Source organism: Lonchura striata, chromosome 4A, assembly GCF_050655825.1.
Source record: "Lonchura striata isolate lonStrDom1 chromosome 4A, ASM5065582v1, whole genome shotgun sequence".
Classification (NCBI taxonomy): Eukaryota; Metazoa; Chordata; class Aves; order Passeriformes; family Estrildidae; genus Lonchura; species Lonchura striata.
Window position 1 is genome coordinate 8,369,498 of NC_140742.1, and position 21,844 is coordinate 8,391,341.

General features: G+C 44.0%; 1 protein-coding gene across 3 annotated transcripts in view; it reads right to left on the reverse strand.

Annotated features, from left to right (window-relative positions):
• The window catches only part of NRK (Nik related kinase), a 90,871-nt gene that overhangs the window by 22,281 nt on the left and 46,746 nt on the right, over positions 1-21,844 (reverse strand). For 2 of the 3 annotated variants that reach the window (XM_031504785.3, XM_085571053.1), the window contains exons 11-20: positions 20,732-20,804; positions 20,136-20,331; positions 18,693-18,857; positions 17,800-17,958; positions 14,329-14,478; positions 9,040-9,171; positions 6,813-6,880; positions 5,592-5,707; positions 3,127-3,224; positions 2,611-2,741 (exon numbers count right to left, since the gene is read on the reverse strand). In XM_031504785.3, coding sequence (XP_031360645.3) covers positions 2,611-2,741; positions 3,127-3,224; positions 5,592-5,707; positions 6,813-6,880; positions 9,040-9,171; positions 14,329-14,478; positions 17,800-17,958; positions 18,693-18,857; positions 20,136-20,331; positions 20,732-20,804 — 1,288 coding nt within the window. The remainder of the gene's footprint in view (positions 1-2,610; positions 2,742-3,126; positions 3,225-5,591; positions 5,708-6,812; positions 6,881-9,039; positions 9,172-14,328; positions 14,479-17,799; positions 17,959-18,692; positions 18,858-20,135; positions 20,332-20,731; positions 20,805-21,844) is intronic. The other variant, XM_077786512.2, reaches the window with a different exon arrangement.

Here is a 21,844-nt window from a genome sequence, read left to right on the forward strand (position 1 = left end):
TGCCCCATGTAATAACAAAGAAGGTTTGGTGAGAGACCTACTGATTTAAGATGGGTGCGTAGGAGTAGAAGTTTTTATGGCACTTTTTGTTTATTTTTTGGTTTTGGATTGTCTCCCCATTCTATGTGAGTGGGTAAATATTTGCACACTAAACTAAGAAGGAATGACAAGATGTGGATTAGAATCAGTGGTGAATGCCAGGACCTGTTCTTCTTAGGGAACAAAACAGCAGCTGATCTTAAATAATGTCAACATTCAACTTAGAAGAGGGAGAAAGTAATTCCTAGCCAAGCACACACCTGCATCCACCTTGTCCAAATGATGGTAGGAAACAGCAGTTGAAGAGCAAAGAGAGGAAACTGAACTACACAAATGAGTCCCAGGACACTCAGTATTTTAGGGGCATACTGCAGGCACTGGAGGAGGAAGCACTTTCCATAAGGTAGAAGTTAATATCAATGTTCTAAACAAGGAGGTAGGACAGTGGATCTTATACACTGACAGAAGCCAGTGTTTTTTGTTTCTTTAAGACAAAATACTTAAGTGTGTGAGGAAGAATTCTGGCTCATCTCACTGTAAAGAAAAACAAGATCAGAAGTTGCTTTACTGGTGAAACACAGCAGCCCTTAGTCCAGCATCCTCAGAAAGGAGCCTTCTCAGGGTGGTTACCAGGATTTATCCAAGAACATTGGAAGCTCCTTCTCTTGCAGATGTCCCAAGTGTAGTCCTACTGGGCATCTCCAGAAAGCTGGAGTGTGGACATCAGGTGCTGTGCCACAGCCCAGGCAAGAACAGGAAAAGTTTGGTTTCAGTAGCCCACTAAAACTTGGCCCAAGGTGCTTCAGCTGTAGCCCAACAGAAACACTCCAAAGTGCAAGGGGCTTCAGATCCTACATGCTCTAGAGAGCAAAATACCCCCAAACCCTTCACTTCAGCCAGAATATGCAGTTTGAACACTGGCTGCTCCTTTCAGTCAGATCACTATCCTTTTTGCTCTTTACTTGGCAGCAATCAGGATATACTTCCTGAAGTATCTTTTACTATAAATGGTGTTCAGCCAATGTGAAGGGACTCTGTTAATAGCAATATTATACCTATGATTTTACAGGAGCTCTTGTAGTGGCTGCATGCACAGGAAGGTAAACGTGACAAGGAGCATCCTAATTGCACCTCTCCAGAGGATGGGTGGATCTCAGACACAGAGGAGATGCAAACAACAAATGCAGAGTTCCAAAGGCAGTGATACCACTCCTTCAAATCATACAGCATGCAAGGATCACAGCAATCTAACACTTACACAACAATGTCATTGCTACAGGGCAAATCCATATTTTTATGTAGAGTCTTTCTGAGGTCTAGGATGAATTCTATGACCTAGAGTGAATAAAACTTCTTACAGATCAGAATAAGATGGTTTGGAAGAGGATCAGTAGGAAAACAAAGGCATTACAGTAAAAGTCAGCTCTTTCAGGTGCTCTGAATAAGCTACAAGATTTTAAACATTCTTTCTCCACATTTCAGCTTTGAAAATGAACTTCAGAAATACAAATGAGGAGCATATGCAGGCACAAAAATTCTACCTCTTCAGAGCAGCACAGGGGAAAGGACTGGTACCAGCCCAACACAGTAACGTGCCAACAATGCTCCAAATCTGGGCATCTCTGCCTGACACCTGACAAAACTGCACGTGTAATTCTGTCAGAAGAGAAAGAGCCCTATCCCAGAGAGCTCTGTGGCCCCGTGTACTTCAAAGTAAATCCAAGAACCTGAATTAAACTGAAGCCTCTTTGCAAGAAAATCAGAAGTTTCATTCAGCAATACAAAAAAATGCTTCCGTTTGTTGTTCCTAACAACATGGGGTCCAAGTGACCCCCTGACTCCCTTCTATTGGAGTAACAAGCTATTCTTGCTCCACTATTTCTCAGCAGAATTCACATTTTACATGAAAGGTAGAACACCACAAGATGTCAGTTACAAAACCAGCAAGATAAACTGGAAATCTAGAGAGACACAGTTAAGGTGAAATCAGCTGTGGGACAAGCCACAGCAAATGCAGAATGTCAGTATTAAAAATACAGCACATTTTGCAAAACCATCTCTCCTTTTTATGAACAGCCCTGGTGAAAAAATCAACTTTTCAGCGGCAATTATTTCTCCCAGAGTGAAGAGACTATGTGAAATCAAGAGTCATATCTGCCTTGTTTTCTCCACTGTAACCTGTATTTGTCATGAAGGCATACAGTTTTTACAGTTTTGTTTCCCTCTCTTTATTTCAAAAATTCTGTGTAAATGTAGATCAATGTGAACTAATCCCTATGAGAGCACTACCCAGTATATCCAGTTAAAACAACACATTTCCTCATTGTCCCAGGGCAGCAAGTCATCAAAGTGCATTACTACCCTGTGCACATCTGATGGAGCAAACATTTACCCCCAGGAGTTCATTAAAATGCAATTAAATTGCTTAATTACAACTGACACAAATGAGTGATAGTAACTTCAAAGGAGGGGGAGTATTTAGGCATGCTGGCTTTTTCTAGATATTCCGAAGTGTGTAACAAGAACAATATTCTTCTTATTATTATTATTAATAATAATAATCAAGCCAACCTTGTGTGGTTTGTGTCATCTTCATCACTGCTGCTGCTGCTGCTGCCGCCTTCATCACTTGATGAGGAATACTCTATTGCTTTTAACAAGGAGTTGGCACTGTCCTTCACCTTGGCAAAGGAGCCTGGACTCTGAGCAAAGAAAACTCAGCTGAAGAACCCATTGTTAAACAGCACCTGCTGTATTTTACTGTCCCAGCACATACAGTTTGGGTCACTTCCACAGCAAGAAAAGCTTTACTAGGAAGCTGATCTGGTTCTGTTGGTCTGCCACAGGTGGGTATCTCACACAGGGAAGTGACCTGAGCCAAAACTGGACACTCTGCTGAGGATGTCAGCTGGACACAAGTCAGACCTGGACTGAGAGCATTGAGCTTGAGCCAGCCCCACACACCCCTCAGGCTGATTCATGAGTGACAGCAAACTCACACACCAGAACAGAGCTGTCTACACAGATAGACCCCCTGGTGAAAATGGTGAGCAAATCAAAAATATCAGAGGATTTAAAAGAACCTACTGCAATCTGGCCTGGATGAGAAACTTTTTCAGGCTTCTGATGCAACTGCACGTGGTTCTGGGACAACACATTCTCTGCCTTGGTCAGTCCTGGATTCCCTGGGGGTAAAAAAATCCAAAATTTTCTTTTTTTAAGTGTACATGCAGCAGATGAGAGCAAGACAAGCACACATAGCTATGACCCAAAGCAGATACCAGTCTCTGCTGACAAACTTTTCTTTTTGTTGCAAAGGAAAATCTCATTGCTTGTTTCCCAGTGGTTCTAGAAGCTGCAATATTACCTACATAAATTGATACTGGTCCATTTTAATGCTGCAAGAGTAAGACAAGCAAACCAAAATTATGGCAACACACTCCCACTGCACATCAGCCACAGTTCCATGGAAAGGAAGGGAAAAGGTGAGGGCATCCTAATCCCTTCCTCTGATCCTCTTCTTGAGGAGAGACAGCTCATCACATCATCAGCTGCTGGTCATACTCCAGCACCAAAGGGCCAGGCAGCTATTTCCTGTGACTGCAGACAGGAAAGCTCAGGAGCCTGAGACCCCCTACACAACTCTGGGAGAGAGGTGCTGCCAAGATTTGGCCTTCGTAAAACTGCTACACAAAACCAGTTTTGTTTAACAGTCCAAAGTGATAAGCTAAATCCAACTGGGAGAGGGCAAACAGCTGCACTAAACTACAAATCTACCTGTGAAATGTGGACCCCCGCTGCCTGCCAGCACTGGAAAAAGCAAGATAAGCCTTAAAGGGATGCTTTGCACACAACCCCTGACACAAGGGAAAGGAGGGAAAGCCATTGTCCCCTCAGCCTGCCCTGGGACACACTGGCCAGCTCAACACTTGCCTTTTTCAGCAGTTTCTCCCATGACTACCACACTGTTACCAACAGGACTCCTTGTGAGTTAAGGGGGAGAATTCAAGCTCACACAAATTAGATTTGTATTTGGTAATTTAGTTTTGTCACAATGGTTTCATGTCTTCATCCATTTTGCAAAGCTTTCAAAATTCACAATTCCTTACTGGTCAATAAGCAACTCAGCAGAACTATTAGCTTTAAAGTATTTATAGCCCTTTCCTCCAGTTCATTATCCCTGTGGGTTTGGGAAAGCAACAAACTCCATCTGAAATGCTGTATGCCAGAACTAGCTGTAACTTAATGACACTTAAGAACTCAAGGAGACAGTTTAAACCACAAGGGAGGTTTTCTATTCTTTCCATTTCTAGTGAGATTTTTGTTTCCCCATGCCAAAATAGCACAGGAGTTACACATCACATGGACTTTGCAAAGCTGAGATGGGCTGTTGCATGTTGTTCAACTCTGTTATTCAAACACAAAATGACATAAGAGCAAAAAGAAACAAAACCCAAGTAATTTAAAGAGTGCTTTGGATTTCACTTGAAGAAAAGCTTCCTATTCTGTGTAGCTAGTAAAAGCAAAACTGGTTTGATTGTGTAAGTGTAATAAATAAGCAATTTGTTCTCATTTATCAAGGGCTTTTAAATTAACAATGTAAACCTCAATATAACAATAAATTACCTCATAAGATTACTGGGGTGGTTTCAGAACATTTTTTGCATCCACCCTGCTTCGACTTGGGCACGTGTGATTCCCCATGCTCCCAATCTTCAGTGGCCAACCTGGATGCAAGGCCTTGTGACACACCAGAGCTTTGTGAGGGGCTACACAAGAACTGCCCTGCAGCTGACCCACAGGAAACACCCACAGGAGTAGCAAGAGAGGAAAAAAGCTGTCCACTTCTCCATATCCCCATCTGCCAGAACCTCAGGAACCAGAATCTGTACCACAAAACACTTCACAACCACAAGCAAGCTGCTGAATTCCACTACCAGTGACAGCAAATGCCATTACTAAGCTGTACTTTGCCTAAATCAGATGGTTTTATCTTCCTTTTAACTTCTTTTGCCTTTTTTTTCCCAATTCCACTATTTTTCTGTACATAAAAGAATACAGGAGAAATATTTAATAATGTGCTCTAGACAGAGATTTATGCTTCCTTTTGCCAGTACATTATTAGAGTGCAGAAATATTAGTGTACGTCAACTGCTCAACTGTATCATCTTATCAGTGGGCAGTGCAAAGAGCAGAATTTGCCAGAGTGAATATCAGTACTGAATTACATCTGTATTTCTGGAATGTTGGCTCTGCTGAATTTCAATTGTGTCACTAACTGCAACAAAAATGATATTTTTCCAATTCTTAATTGAGGCAATTCAAATTTTCCATATGAAAATATATTCATAGTTACTTTTCTTACTCAAAAGAGGAAGTACTTATATTTTAGGAACATGGGACCATAAAATCCAGAGGGCTTTCAAAAGCCTCTCCACAGAGGATGTCATTAAAACATTTGCAATGCAGAACTTGACACCCTGCAGAAGACCATTTCATTGTGACAGGAGTTTAGGACATTCTGACTGATGGATCTTTGACTTAGGAATCACCTGAGGTTGACCAGCTGCTCTGATGAGATCCCATCTCCCACTGCTTGGTGCCAGGAGTGCTGCTGCTACTGTTCAGCTTCAGAGCACGTCCCCCGGGGGATGACTGATGAGTGGTACTGAACAGAAAGACAACAAGCAGATGAGACTCTGATGTGCAGGACCGAGACTGGAACAGAGCTCCTGAGCCACAGGACTGAGCTCCTGCTGTTACAGTATGACATCATACTCTGGATAACAAAGTTTATCTTCACTGCTGCTCCAAGCAGGGCCACCCAGGAGTGAGAGGAGATGATGGAGGGGACAGCTTCCTCTGGGCAGTCATCCTGGGAGACTACATAGATTTCCAAGTCATTACAAAATATCCTTCTATATTACATCTCCCTTGGACTCTTCAGAGTCAAGAATGGCTTTACAACTAAACCTCATTCCAAAATCTCAGGGCTTTACAACTCATGAGTACTGCTGCACTACCTTCCTAGAAGATACATCAGCAGTCACCTATCAGTGGAGAAAGAAATGCATTGAACAGTAAAATAAGTTGCCAAGCCAGTGGCTCAACCAGAAACCGAGTCCCAGAAGTCACTCATTTGTAACACTGACAATTACTTATACATTTCTCTTCTGCTTTGCCTCCTGTAATTCCCAAGTGGGGAGCATTTAGGGCTTGATTTCACTTGAAAGTTACTTCAGACGATGTTTCTGACTCTGACTTATCAGCAATGCGGCACATCACTTTGCAATTTCAGCTAAATCTACTTTGCTTTCCAGTATCTCCAACCCATTCTGTTCCCTGATTAGACATCCAGTGGGGGCTGCCCTTTACTGCTGAGCTCGAGACATCCTTGATTGTTTCTCCTGGGATATGAAAAAGGTACACCAGCCTTAAGGGCAGACTGCCAAAATTGTCACAATACATCTACAAGCTGCCTGTTCAAGCTACTATCAGGCAAAACAAGCAGCACATGCTGTAATTAAAAGTGTCTGTACAAGGAGTTGAGGCCAGACCCCCCTCACCAAAGCATCCAGACACCTGACTCTGAAACCAATGCCACTGGCACCAAGGTAGAGCATCTGCCAGATACTTCAGTTTTCCTACTGACAATGAAGCAGCATTAAAAATTTTCTTTAAGCATAAAATACAGTATAAGCTCAGTGTATGTTTATAAAGTATACAGTGTAAGCTTAAGTTTTAGAATAAGCATAAGACACTTTAAAGCTTACCTTGAAAGGCATCTCTGATGGCCAGGCTGATCCCTGCTGTAAAATTTCGAGGTTGTCCTTTCTGGAACCTTAAGGATTTAATCAGACATGTCAAGGCTGCTATTGATACTGTAGATTTTTTAAATAAACCTAATGGTTATCCTGTATCAATGAAAAAATAAGACTAACCAACAGAAATGAACAATAATTCAGTGGGACCTGTGGGGAGGTATTCCATGATATCAGCACTGGAAGCTGCAAGTCAGCAGCAGGTGTTTCCAGTTTGCTCTCAGCCCACGCAGTCTATCAGGGTGCAGACAGAAAGAGGTTTGCATCTTTCCTCAGAGTCAGTATCATTCTTGGTCAATATTTAGAGAAGACAGTGAAGGCACCTGCAGTCACTGAATGCAACTTTCCCCCGATGGTGGATTACCTTATGTTGTTACCACAGGCTGGGGAATGGGACATACACATCCCAACTGCAAAGTAATGAACTAAATACACACATGGGCATATGAATTCCTGCTCAAATAGTCTTGGAGTTGTTCTTAGAAATTCTGTTAGAAAGAGAAATACACCAGCACCTCAATTACAGAAACTAACAAGCTTTTCCACAACAAGCCAGACCTTTTCACCAACAGGCTGCTACAAATACCTGGTACAACAAAAGAGGTGTGTCTGCAACAAACATCCTGCAGATATTGTATGTATGCAGATATTATAGACTGTGTTGATTTGGCACGGCCTGGTTTTTGGTAGCGGGGCTGCCACAGCAGCGGTTCCTGTGAGGAGCTGCTGGAAGCTTCCCCACGTGTGACAGAGCCGATCTCTGGTGGCTCTGAGGGTGGACATGCTGCTGGCCCGTGAGAGAGGCTGGTGACGCCTCTGTGAGGACAGCTCTAAGCAGAAAAGCAGAGCAGCTCCGGGCAGCGTGTCCGGCCGGGAGGTGCCCGCCGGGGCCATCCCGGCACAGCCCCGGCGCTGCGCCGCCGCCGCCGCCGCCATCTCGGTGCGGCTGCGGCGAGCCCGGCCCGCACGGCCGCCCCCGGCAGCCCCGCTGGGCAGCAGGGCCGGGGCGGCAGCGGCGGCTCCTTCCCGCTGCCCTGCCCGACAGAGGCGGCGGCAGCGCCGCTGCCACACCACGGCAGCGGGGAAACCGCGGCCAGGGACCCGGCACCGACCGAAACCGCGTCAGCCTGCGGTGCTGCGCGGGCCCGGAGCAATCTCGGAACTGCTGGAACTCGGCAATGGCACCTACGGGCAGCAGCTTTGCTTCCAGCCAGGGAAGAGCAGCAGGTGAGGACATGTGAGGGAAACAACATGGCAGCACCAAGGTCAGTGGAGAAGGAGCGGGAGGAGCTGCCCCAATGGCCGCAGATGAGATTCCTCTGCAGGCCATGGTGAGGAGCGTGGTGAAACAAACTGTCCCCCTGTAGTGCGTGAAGTCCACGGGGGATGCAGAGATCCACTCCCAGCCCAGGGGAAAAGTGCTCACGCCAGAGTGGGAGGATGCCAGAGAAAGCTGTGAGCCCGTGAGAGACCCGAATGGAGAGAGAGGGCCCCTGCTGCCAGAGACAGAGAGCCCTTGCTTCCAAACGAGAGCAGCCTGTCCTTAGAGGACAGCACCCCGTGGAGGGGTGACCCATGCCACGACAGTTTTGGGAAGACTGCCCGTGGGAGGGACCCCACGGCACAGCAGAGGAAAGACTCCTCTTCCTGAGCAAACTGAAGATCATCTCAGGTCACAAGTGACCAAAACTCCTCTGCCCTCTCTCCCTGCACTGTTGGTGGGAAGGAGGGAGGGGCTGAAGGGAAAAAAGGTGTTTTAAAGGCTTATTTTACTTTTCATTATCCCCCTCTGACTCTGTTAATAATAAATTTACTTTATACCTGTAAACTTGAACCTGTTTTGCCCATAGAATGTCTTCTCCCAGTCCTCATCTCAACTCATAAGCTCTTTGTTAATTTTCTTCCCTCTCCTCTGCCCAGCTGAGAGGAAAAGAAGGTGAGTGAACAGCTTTTGTGGATGCCTGGCATTTGGCCAGTGTCAAACCACGACATACACGTACACATAAACCCACACCACCAAACTCCCTGTAAATTTGCATCTCTCTTTCTAGATTAGTGTCACCCAGTTCACATACAAGCAACGTGATTTTCAGAGTTTCATGAAGTGCAGAGGGTGGATATGACACAGTGCAGTGCAATCAACCCCCAAAGAGAGCCAAACTCCCCGAGTTTTACCCACCTTTGGGGGCTGCTCTTTGCTGTGGCTCGTGCTCCAGAACACGTCGTCCTGCCCGGGGCTGAGCGGTGCTGACACCATGTCTGACAGGGAGCTGCTGTGATACACGTCCTTACTAGCCCGGAAATTCTCACACTTGAAGCAAACAAAACACATGGTGAATTGCACTTCCCTGCCTACCTAGCAGACTGCAGTCTCAACAGAGATCAATGGTTCTACTTGGGAGATTAAATATTTACTAAGTGTAGCAGGAATATTGTGCCTGGATAGAGCCTTACTCACTTTCTTCACTGTGCAGTGAGCTACTCATTTCCAGCAAGTTAGCATTTAGGCACAAATATCCCAAGGTGAAGGGTACAACAAAAAGAAATAGCAAAAAAAATCTATTTTCTATGTGTGTGTATATATATGTACACACATATATACACACACAACCCTTTCTTAAATCTATGGAGAAGCAAACAGGTCACTGGCAATGCACAGGGAACTAACTACCTGGACTATGCAAAAAACACTGTGGAGTCACTACATTCATTCAAACCTGGACAATGCTTCCACTGTAGAATTTCCATAGTCTAACCACTGTGGGAACCCACCTCCCTTAACTTAGATGTTGACATCCAAGTGTTCCTTGCATGACCACCACCAACCCACAGTCACTGGAGGCAAACTGTGAGCTGCAAGCACCTTTAAGTGCTCCAGTTATAATGAGGGGACCTTCATTATATTTCAATTACTTGAAAAAAAGAAAGATCAAACTTGGAAATGCAGTAAGAAAGAATAAAATTATGCTCAAATTACATCCTCATTGGTGGTCAAGTCCAGTTCATCCCAATGCAGCCACCTGGTTTAAAACAGCCCTAAAGATGTCCAATTGAAGCAATAGCAAAAACCCCAATCTGCAAGGGGAAGCAATCAAGTAACCCTTACAAAGTCTTCACTCTAAGAGAACAAGAAGTAAGCAGTACAAAACTCAAGCTAAAATATCTGATTCTTTCTGTATGTAAACGAAGAAATCTATCCTCTGGTGATCTGCTATCCCAGGGTCTGCCAAAGAGGAAGAAACTCAGAGTTAAATGTGTCAGCTGAGAGTACTGCCTCCCTGAAATGAGAAATCCTCTTGGAGACAAGACCAAGACAGAACACACAGGAACCCTGTCTGAGCTGGGCCTGTCTGCAGGGCAGATTCTGCTATGCTGGAACCAGCTGGATATTACACTCTGTGTACCACTCTGTGCTTCACCTCTCTAAGCTCCCATGCAATGCTAGGCCAGGGCTCTCTGCGAGGTGCCTCTTCCTCAAACATGTGGCAAGAGCAGCACCTCCAACCCTTCAAGCCCTAAGAATCAAGTTTGCAATTTTTTTCTGAGTCAGAGTTCAAACTCCTGTGTCCCAACTAAATTACAGCTGGACAAGAGGCACTTACAGTACACTTTCCCTAAAGAATGACTCAGACAAGAATTTTATTGATTTATCAGGTAAGTCTACAAAATTATTGAGTTTCTCCATCCTAAAAAGTAAACCACAGTAACTAGAACTTCACACAGCTTTCAAGAAGATAATAGGATTATGAACTCTCTATAACTGTACAAGACTAAGTTTCATGGGAAAAATGTTCAATGTCAATTAAATATTGACAGTAATATAGGCAGTAATTCTAAAACTAGATAAAAGATGTCAAAGATGTCTCATTGCAACCTCACAGATTTGTACGACAAAGTCAACTGCCAAAACCAGTCCTGAGAAGTTCACTTAGTTATTCAGGTGCTTTTCCTGTCTTTTAGGGACAATATGTTTTGCTGACTCTCTTTACAGAAAACAGCTTTTTCAGCAGTTGTAACATAATCTATGTACTTTCAAAATACCTTTTTGTCCAACAAGATTGTCTCTAATAACAGTTTTTAGTTAACCAGAATTATTTGAGCAGCAAAGTGCTCACCTGAAGAGATCCATTGTGGGTACAGAAACAGGTTTTGTAGCAGGTGTATTATTATCAGAATATAGGAAGATTTCCTTGCCACTTTTTCAACAAGATACATATATTTCTTTTTAAATTCCAGCCTTTGAGTCTTGCTGATTCCCAGAAAAAACTATTTGTGTTTAAAAGCATGGATAAGCTTTGCTGAGTCATGCTATAAGTGACTGAGTGAATCCAAACTCTGCCCAGTACCACCAGTTCAGTGTAAAACCAGGAACAGACACCTGCTTCCACAAGCAAGCCAAAACCATTTCAAATAACCCCCAAAATCAGTTTTTGATATTCTCCTTAGGTTTGCATAGGGAAAATAATTTAAACCTCTCCACCTAATCAAGATTCTAAACTATTGAGATTTGAACCTTAAATTGTTTTTCTTGTAAGTAATATCTAAATAACAGCAGCTGTCCTCATGCACAGAAAGCATTGGTAGAGAAAGTGTTACCTGCTTTGTGTCCTCAAACCATAAAGGGACATGAAACTGAGCTAGGGAAAAGAACACTTTGATTCACAAAATGATAACATAAGGTGATACAGCACAAAAGACTCATTACTAGAGTTAGTTTAAAACCATTTAGAAGCAAGAAGTTTTGAAAAGACAAGCTGCATTGCTTTTTGGAAGATGCCCAAGTGACTAATTTGAACTGAATCTACATAAAGGAGATAGAGTAAGTGCAAGTGTTTTTAGGAAACGGCATAAGGAAAAGGAATTTCTTAAACTTTTGAGCAAATGTGCTCTGGGATATTAGGGTAGTCCATGGCTTTACACACAGCTAGCTCTTGTAATATTGTTAAGACTTCTTGTTCTGATTCAGTCACATCGCTTCACACAACAGAGAATATCTACCTAGCAAATCATATAGGAAAACCATAGGAGTTAATTAAAAATTGAGTTAATTTCAGATGTGAGCTAAATTTTTCCACTAGTCAGGCAGCAGAAGCTGGGCAGAAGATCAGACTCAGTGACTTTGTTCAAGAAGCCTCTGTGAAATTCTGAAAGCAGTCCAAAACAGCTCATCTCATACCACCACAACCAGAGAGCCAGATCTGCTATGTATACTGCAGCAAACACAAACGTGGTACAAAGCAGGTGGAATTGGTATAATCTGAATCTCAATTTCCCTCAGCAGACAGGTAGGATGTAAGGCACTGAGAAATCATTCTCCTTTCACCTCAGGAGCTGTGTGAAGTTTTTCAGTGAAATAATTTTGAGAGGGATCTGGGCATCGAGGATGTGCCACAAGATTTCTCTGAATATGACTGTTGAAAATAAAAAGTAATTTTTGTCTGAGCAAAGCAGTGCTGGCAGATGATCCCTCTATGACAAACCTGGCTAGAAGTTCTTCAGTGCAGCATCTGTGATGAATTCAGCTTGCATTTCAACTCCACAGTTCACTTTTATTTTAAATCAACTAGGCACCCACACAATGAATTTCACAAGTATATTTGTGTCTTTTAATCTCTAGGTGACTACCTGACCCATCACTTGTATTGCCTAAACACCTCATCCAGTTAATGCAGGCAGCGTGTCCAAACATGCTGCCATTAGCAGCAACAGCTGCTCCCAACCAGCAAAGGGAAAAATAACTCTTCAGGGGATTTATAAATTACCCACTGAAGTTCATGTGGAGTCCATGTGAACACAGCAGGCAGCAGCACAGATTGGCTTCTCCCTGTCCACATGCACTGTCAGCTGGAGCCTTGTGAGGGGTACCAGGGCACCTCCCAGCAGAGACTGAAATCACATGGCAACCACTGTGCATCACTTGCTGCTATTATCCTTAAGTAACACCATCACTCTAAACAGCATACATTTTTCGTAGTGTAAGACTCCATCAAGAAACATGAAAGAAGTTGGTAAATACTGCTTTATTCCTCACCACTTCCCTCAGCAGCTCAGAGAGATGCTACAAAATGGGAAAGCACTGACAGGGTGCAGAGGAATGATCACTTGTCCCAGGTGAAGCAGCCTCTCATCCCAGGAGTGGCTCCCAAGCAGGGCAAGACTGTCCCCTGTACAGCCACTGTACTCCTGCAGAATCCCAAATGCCCTGCAATAAACTATGGATGCTCCCACTGCTATTACAGGGCTGAAATATTTGCCTCAGGGAAGCTGCCAGCCTCTGCCCAAGGCTAAGATACAAATGTCCTTCTTGTAGACCTTGCAATAGCTCTCCAGTGATTTGATGCTGCAAGCCAGGCCATCAACTCAGCCCACTTACAATACTCGTGACTTGAAACAACAAACAGGCCCTGGAAAAAAAGGATGTGAGAAGACAAACATAAATATTTTTCCAGGTAAAAGCTAACAGGTGAAATGAGGCCTTTCTCCTCACAACATCTGCTTCTGGTGATTTTTCCATCATCACCAAACAGCAAAGCAACCTGAAGAGGAATGGCACAGGGAGGTTTTGACTCAGAGACACTAAGAGCCAGCCATTATCCACCTCCCAGACTCTCAGACTCTGAGACTCGCTCCAGGTCACAAACCAAAGCAAGATAGGAGAGAGCTGCTTCCCCAAATCCTCCTGCTGGGGAATTTCAGCTACTCTGGTATCTGCTGGGAAAGCATCACGGTGAGCTGAAGGCAATCCAGCAGTCCTGGAATGCACAGAGGATAACTTTTCCAGCCAGGTGATAGGCAGCCCTGCCAGGGGGGATGCAATACTGGTCCTGAGGGTTACCAGCACAGGGAGCTAACCAGTGAATTCAAGGCTGGAGGCAGCTGGGGCTGCAGTGATCACACACTGGTGGAGGTCATAGTCCTGAGGGATATGGCTTAGGCAAAGGGTAAAATCAGAACCCTGAACTTTAGGAAAGTAAGGAAAGAAATTCTTATGATGAGGGTGGTACAACACCAGAGAAGGTTGCACAGAGAGGCTGCACATGCCCCATTTCTGGAAACACTCAAAACCAGGCTGGATGGGGCTCTGAGCACCCTGATCTAGTTGAAAATGTCCCTGCTCATGGCAGGGAGGTTGGGCTAAGTTGACTCTTAGAGGTCCCTTCTGACCCAAACCATCCTACGACTGTGGCATTTCATGCAGGATGTTCACCTGAAGCTCATGCCAAGCCAAATCAACGAGTTTAAGAAACATTTAGGATCATACAATCAAACAATCAAACATAAAAAATAACTCTTATCTAACCCTGATCTGCAGTGCTCGAGTATAATTGCACACAGAACTCAGCAGCAGAGGCGGCACCGCAAAACCTCAGAGCTGGTTGGCACAGGACCTCTGTGCCAGCAGGGAATGGTGTTTCTGCTGGGCTGTGCTGCTGGAACCAGCCCTGGACTCCTCCCGGGGGTGCAGTACCTGCACGAGCAGGGCTCTCTGGGGCGCGGGGGTGCAGGGGCTGGAGCTGCTCCCGGATCCCATCCTGGCCGGCGGGGTGGCCTCGTGTCCCAGCGCCGCCGGCCACAGGCAGGGCTGGATGCTGTCACTCTTCTTTGCTCGGTCCTCGGCCTGGGAAGGACAAAAGCACAGCACATTGCACAGAGAGCCCCAGGTTTGTGGGCTGGATGCTGTCCCACAGCAGCACGGAGCACACCACCTCTGATGGACCTTCCCTCCAAGGAGGACAGCCCTAGCACAGCACAAACCACTGTTTTCTCTTCGTTTGCCACCCTTCCTTCCCAATCAAGTTTCCAAGCTGCAGCAAAGAGAAGGGCCTGGGTTTCCATCTACTTTATTCTAGGCCACTCCCTTGGCTGCAGGCTGGGATTTCAGCTGGGAGGAATCATCTGTTTATACTTACTTATCTTTGACAACATGCAGCCTGTTTTGCTGTGCATTAATTACTCCCTTCCACAGCATTGACATTACTGAATGTTGCTTTCTACCTTAAAATACTTAAACACTCTTTTGGTATGTTATTTGTATTGTGAGAAAGACTGAGGAACATGATCTAGAAGGAATAAATTTCCTGAGGGCATTGCTCATCACAAAAGTCTTTAGCCTGTGGTTTTGACCCCACTACACTTTTCAGTTCTGTTCAACATGACTAATTCCCATTCTCTAACATAAATCTTTAGCATATCCTCTGATTCAGCAGCCTGGAAACAGCTCTTCACAGTAAACTAGATATTAATGCCATAAAAATACCCTGTTATCTGTGTCAGGGTGGGCATTCTTAACAGTATCTCTCACTATATCTGGATGTTTGTGCCTGTATCAGAAAGGTAAGCATATTCTTAGCACAGCCTAGAAACTGCTGAGGGCATGGAAAATTATTCCACTTTGTGGAAAAAAAGAAGACCAAAACCTAAAAAAAACCACCCCTACTAAAACAAGAAACCAGAAACTATAGCCAAACACCATGAAATTCTAGCTCCAGTGAACACGCTCTTGAGGCTACATTTTCATTACCTGCAACTCATAATAATGAAAGGCAAATTTTGCCATAAGCAAGGAAGAAAATGTGAAAGCCAGAGATGAGAATTCAACCCTCAGCTCTGTGCCCAGCACTGGCATGAAAGGCATTATGGTCCCGATACAAACTCATGCAGGTGACACTTTGGGCTTCCAGAACTGATGCCAACCCCACCCAGGCACTGAGCTAGCCTGGAGTCTGCCTCCCAGCTCCTTCACTCTGGTGCTGGTGGGATCAGATACAGAGTGAGCTCACATCTGGCACGGGTCTGCAGGGGAAAATTGTCCTGACCTGCTGGGGACAGGATAAGCAAATGGCAAAGACAAGGAACTCCTAAGAGAGGGTTCTGCACCATCAAATGTTAAACTTGAGGTTTTGGAGGTGTTTAGGATTTTTTGTGTGTTTTTAATGTCTCAATGAAACAATAATTCTCGAGCACTTCTGTGTATTGATGATTGGTCCTAGAAATGGGAGCCCTAAGAAGTACAAACAAACTCACTCCTGAGTAGGCTACCACTGTCCCCATGCAGGTCTCTCTCAACACAGGAACTAACATCTCTCTGACTAATGAACTGGAAAAGATCAGTATCAACAAGAGCAAAATCACTTACTTATCCCTGTTAAAAACAGTTACAACTTTAAAGCATTTTTAGATCACTGCAAATAGTTAGGACTGCTGACAAAGAAGTCTCAATCAAAAAAGGCAACCCTGTACCACCAATTGTCAATTTAATGGAAGGATCTGTGAGTTCCAAGAAGTTCTGAGATTAAGTAAATAATATTGTACAATATCCTTAAAACTACAATATATTTTTGTAGCCATAGTGACAAAAAGCCTCATGCTGTGAACCTAAGAAGCAACCAATCTGCAACTAATTTGCAACTAATTATATCGTATTTCACCACTAAATTAAAGTTAACAGTGATTGCACACTAAATTCTGTAACATAGTTCATTTTGCTATCAAGAAGTCATTTACAAAACACATGCCAAAACCAGAGATGAGTATCTAAGACAGTATTTTACTGGGGTTTTTTTGTCTTACTACAGTAAAGTAGAAAATAAATTAATCATCAGAGTTGCATTTTCACCCATTAAAGGCCTAGAAAAGGCAAAGCTTTTCTATTGACTTTGATGTTGTGTATTTAGAAAAAGCAGCTTACTTCTCTGTCCACATTCAGTTTGCTCCTTTGCTGGAATAAGACCCAGCCCTCCATCATCAAACAAATACCAGAACAGTTCATTCGAATTTCAGTAACAATTTGCTTAATCAGTCATTACAATCAAGCCTCTAGAACCAGAGCATTTGTGGTTTTGACAGTTAGGTTGTACTTCAAACAGAATTACTCTCGTTTTCACAAACTGCTCCTCTAACAAGAAGCTTAATATCTTTTGTTTTCCTAACTTCATGTTGCTGCTTGGCTGTTTGCAGACTATTCAGTTACTAAAATTCATCATTTCACCAATCCTGGCAGTTACATTTAACTGTTTATCAATACAGGACATTTCTGCTCAGGGAATAGTTGTAGCACACACACACAAGATGATGACAGCAGCAAGGTGTTAAGAAGCTGTACTGCATTTCTCCTATTTACATGTGCATGAGCTCTCCTCATTCCTCTGTTTGGGCATTTTGGGAAGATACTTTGCCATGACTCAAGAGAACATCACATCCACTCTTCTACTGAGGAGGCACCTGTGAGCTGCTGAGATTTTTGACCCAGACTTTAGTGACACAAAAAATCACACACCAGCTGCAGAACTGGGTTAACCAGTTGGGATTATATAAAAAAGCATTCTAGGAATGAGGAGATGACATGGATATGGTCCCAGAGCTTTTCATGACATGATGACAGTGACCAAAATGAGTTAGTTGGTAGAAATAGTGACAGAGTTAGCAAAGGAGGAAAATGGATTGCAGTACAGGCTGACTGTATGTGGCTATCCCTGATCCATCAAACCTTATCCTGGGACATAAAAAACAAGAAAAGGCATCACAGCCTCCTTGCTGGGGCACAGAGATCTGTACTCAGAAGGCAAGATGCTGTCCTGTGCCTGGGTCAATTCTGTGAACCCTAACATCAGGCAAAGACCTCTATTAAACCTCAGGTGGTATTACCTTATTTCACTCCTCTTTGAAAGACAAGGGAATGACACCTATTGACCAGAAGAACCTTGTTTCTCCACGCACCAATCAAACCCTTCTCTCAACTCAAACAGAAGTGACAGAACAATTCTTCCTCTCCCTTATCCTCTGAATATTAATGGAAACTGAAGACTGTAGCATAAGTGTGCAGAAAGACAGGTCAAGCTCCAGATGTAGGTTTAAAGATCTCTGCTTTCTGCTTCAACATTCTTACATCAACTGCATCAACTACATTAGCACCAAAATGCTGCCCTGGCCAAGACAGTACCTCTTTGCTTGTGCTGCTTGATGGAGGATGCACTCCTGCATTTGGACTCTTGGAAAGTTCCTTCTTCTGCTTGTGGTCATGCTGGAGAGACAGCAGCTGTGTCTGATCTTTGGGGAGAGTTCTGTGCATCTTCCTGTTGTGCTGCACATCCTCCATCTTCTGAAAGCAGAGAGTGATGAACCTCAGAGACAATGATGCCTTGGAGGACAACCAAGTTGCCTGCTGGAAATAGTGGCTTTTCAAAGAACAAAGCGACCACAATTCCAGCAGGGCTGACAGAAGAGTCAGAACCCCCAGCAACAGGAAGAATAGAGTGGCACCAAACACTGTCTGGCTTTCTAGACAGCAGGTCAGAAAATCGTATTTGTTCTTTTTACTTCTATTAAAGCCAGAGGTCTTTAATCAAACACTGCATGCTTCTGTTTGATTACAAATCAATTTGCAGCTGAAAACCATTGTGGTCAAGGTGACAGACTTGATAATGACAGTTCAGCATTAAAATTAACCTCTGCTCCACCGTTTTTGTGAAAAAGAAATAGTCTTGGTTACAACATGAATGCAAAATAGGGATTGGAGATTTAAGCTTAGGTTTAGCTGAGGCTGGAAGCTTTCAGGGTAAAGGAATTTCAATCAGAGCAATTCAGCACAGAGGAACAACAGCAGGGACAAAAGTGGGAAAGGCAGTGTCCCTGCTGTAGATAAGGACAGTGACTCAGTAACATCTAAGTTAACTCAAAGGCAGGCTAAATCTGAGAACAAGAGGCATTAAATGTTTAATGAAGTCCCTCCTTGGTCCATGACTCAGAGGATGGGAACACCTCAGGGAGCTCAGAAAGACATCAGATACAGAACAGGGAGCTGCAAACTGTTGTCAGTGAACACCCTCTTCATACCTGCTTCTTTTCTAATTTCCTTTGTCCATCTACTATGAAGTATTCATCTTCCACAGCCCTTTTGTCTTCTTTACCCCTTTCCTCTTTCCTCTGACTGACTTGCACCTCTGGCCACCTCTGCTCACACTCCTGCTGCCTTCGTAGCTCCTGCTCTCGCCTCTGGTGCTGGAAGAAAGCCAGGGAACAACATTGCTTATTTTACTTTACTTTAGTACCCACCAATTACTGATGCCAGTGCTCATAAATCACAAGGTCCATTTCCTGCTCTGCAGACACTAAATCAGGGACACCTGACACACCACAGAGCAAAAGTGGGCAGGGACAAGCTACCACCACAGTGGCTGCCAAACCTGAATTGAAACCTCTGCCCTTTGACAGCCCAGGGCAGAGATCTGTAATTTGTGAGGCATGTGAGATCTCCCCGAGAGCTGGCACCAATCTAATGACGAATGTCTTCCTAACATTTCAAGAAGGAAGGGTTTTTCTTTTCAGAGTGCTCCATTTTGCTGGAGCAGCACTGTGCTTCATAGATGTCAGCTCTGAAGTGTTCACACAACGCTCGAGTTTTGTCAGATACTCAAGAGAAGAGACAAGTTGGTGATTTTTGTGTTGTGCCACTGCAAAAGAGACATTGAGGGGCTGGAGTGTGTCCAGAAAGAAGCAACAGAGCTGTGGAGGACTTTGGAGCACAGGTTTGATGAGGAACAGCTGAGGGAGCTGGGGGTGCTCAGCCTGGAGAAAAGGAGGCTCAGGGGGGACCTTGCTGCTCTGCACAACTCCCATGGTGCCATGGGAGGTTTAAATTGGATATTAGGAAAAATTTGTTTGCTGGAAGGCTGGTCAAGCATTGGAACAGACTGTCCAAAGAAGAGATGGAACCACTTCTCCTGCAAGTGTTAAAGAAAGTATGTGGATGTGGCACTTAAGACCAAGATATACTGGTGGACATGTCAGGGTTGGGTTAGTAGTTGGACAGGATCCTAGAGGTCTTTTCCAACCTTAATGGTTCTGTGATTTTATGATTTAGCTCTGCCTCTAAAACAGTGTCAGGCAACTGAAAAGGCAACCAGCTGTCCTTTAATATCTTAAACAAAAGCAGGACCAAGACTCTGGACCAGGCCAACAGATTGCAAAATGGGAAACATATATGAGGAAGAAATGGGGACCTCTCACCCCCATCTGCCAGGACTACCACCACCAAACCTACTGAAGCAAAATGCCCTTTGTCTTCTACTCACAGAGTTCAGGGCAGGTTATCAGCAGGGAAAGGACAGAGCCCATCTAAAACCACTGTGTTCAAACGTGTCACAGGTCTCTCAAGGCTACGATCCAGGTTGAGCTGACAATTTAACACAGCCCTCTTGCCTTGCAAAACCTACTCCCTACAGGCACGTTTTTCATTTGTGATGAGACATGGAATGACAACACAAGCTAGCCCCCTACATCCTCCAGCCTCCTCCTCTGCTCCTTCTGCTGCTCGATGCGCTTCTGCCGCTCTGCCAGCAGCTGCTTCTTGTATTTCTCCTGGTCCTTCAGCTGCTGCTGCTGCTGGTGAGGGTCCGAACGGTTTTTGTTCTCCTGCTGCAGCCTCAGAAATTCACGGCGGAGCGTTGACTCCCCCGGGAGATTAACTATGGAGCTGAAACAAAAGGTTTCTACATGATAAAACATATCATTAAAGAGAGAAAACAAGGTGCTTTGGGACTGTTTGTTGCCCTATGTTATCAAATCATGATCTGTCTCTGGCAGTTGACTCTGCAACCACACTTGGTGTGCTACAAACCAGCCTGAAGCTGATTATTGGGTCCTTCATTAGACAGCTTCCCCCCTACTGCAAGGAAACTAAAGCAGCAGCGTATTACAGACATTTTATACTCTGCAGTTATGTCTGAAAGCTACAAAACAGTTAAAGCCACCAAAGGGGACCCAGGAGATTAGGGATTCAGAGCAAGTTAAGAAAGCTGTTCTGGCTGAGAAGAGCTGCCTTCACTGAGAACAGCTTGGGCAGTCAATTTTTCTATTTCAGTAATAAAATTAACCTTGGTTCTCCTTCATCTTCATTCAGCTCATCATCTTCCTCCTCACTTCCACTGTAATCATAGTCCGTTTCTTCTAAAAAAGAGAATAAACAAACGCCAGAGGAGGATGCTGTTATTTAAGATATGATCTTGAACTTTATTTCTGAGCATTCATCCTGAACTACAGGCTAAGGAGGAATTGGAATTTAAAAGCCACATGTTGTAGTAGGAGGCTGAGGGGAGGCAAAATATCCATGTACATAATCCAAAATCTAGTTCAGATAACGATTCAGGGCAGCCCCTTTACTCACACCCACCTTTTCCTGTGACTGACTGTATTGGTTTTGCAAAACTAACCTACTTCCATAATCTGAAACAAATTAGGCTAAACCCACAGAGAAACCCAACCCCCACAGCACCACAAGCAGAGGGGTTCTTCAAAGAGACATTCAGATAGGACATAAAAGCCTGCACTGCCCTGCTCTGCTGCTCTGTACCTGTCATGGCTATGCTGAGGCCACCAGTAAATCCAGGTTTCCTTTTGTATCAAAGGGAATAATAAAGTAAGCAAAAAAAGGTAACAAAAACTAATAATAGCTTTAGCACAATGTTTTAAAAGCTAACCCATAAAGTCCTCTTCAAGACACTTGAATGCAGTTTTTACAGGATAATTTCAAACTGGTCCTACCCAACTGTTGGCTGTATTACATGCTAAATTGGGACTTCATTTTTTTAAAAGTTACTATTTTGAAGTGTGTAGTCTGGCAATTCCACACTATTCTCCTTTTCAGAGGAGTTTTGATTAAAAATAGCATTTTTAGGACAAAATATAACTATTTATGAAGAAGTGACATCTTTGCACTCCTCCACTCCTCTCAAGGGCATTTGTGAGAAATTCCAACTCACTATCTTTCCATTTCAGTGTGCTTTGAGATTCATAGCTGAAAGAGGTGGCAGAATTTGCAACTACTACTGGAGTCAGTAAATTTACGTTGCAACAGCAATTTCATTTTAGGTGCAAATATTCCTGTTGTCAAATCAGAGGATTTATAAGACACCTTCCAACACCATAGTGCTTTCCAAGTTTGCTCTCACAGTCCTTGATCCTCACAGTGCTTCTGGCAGTATAAAACA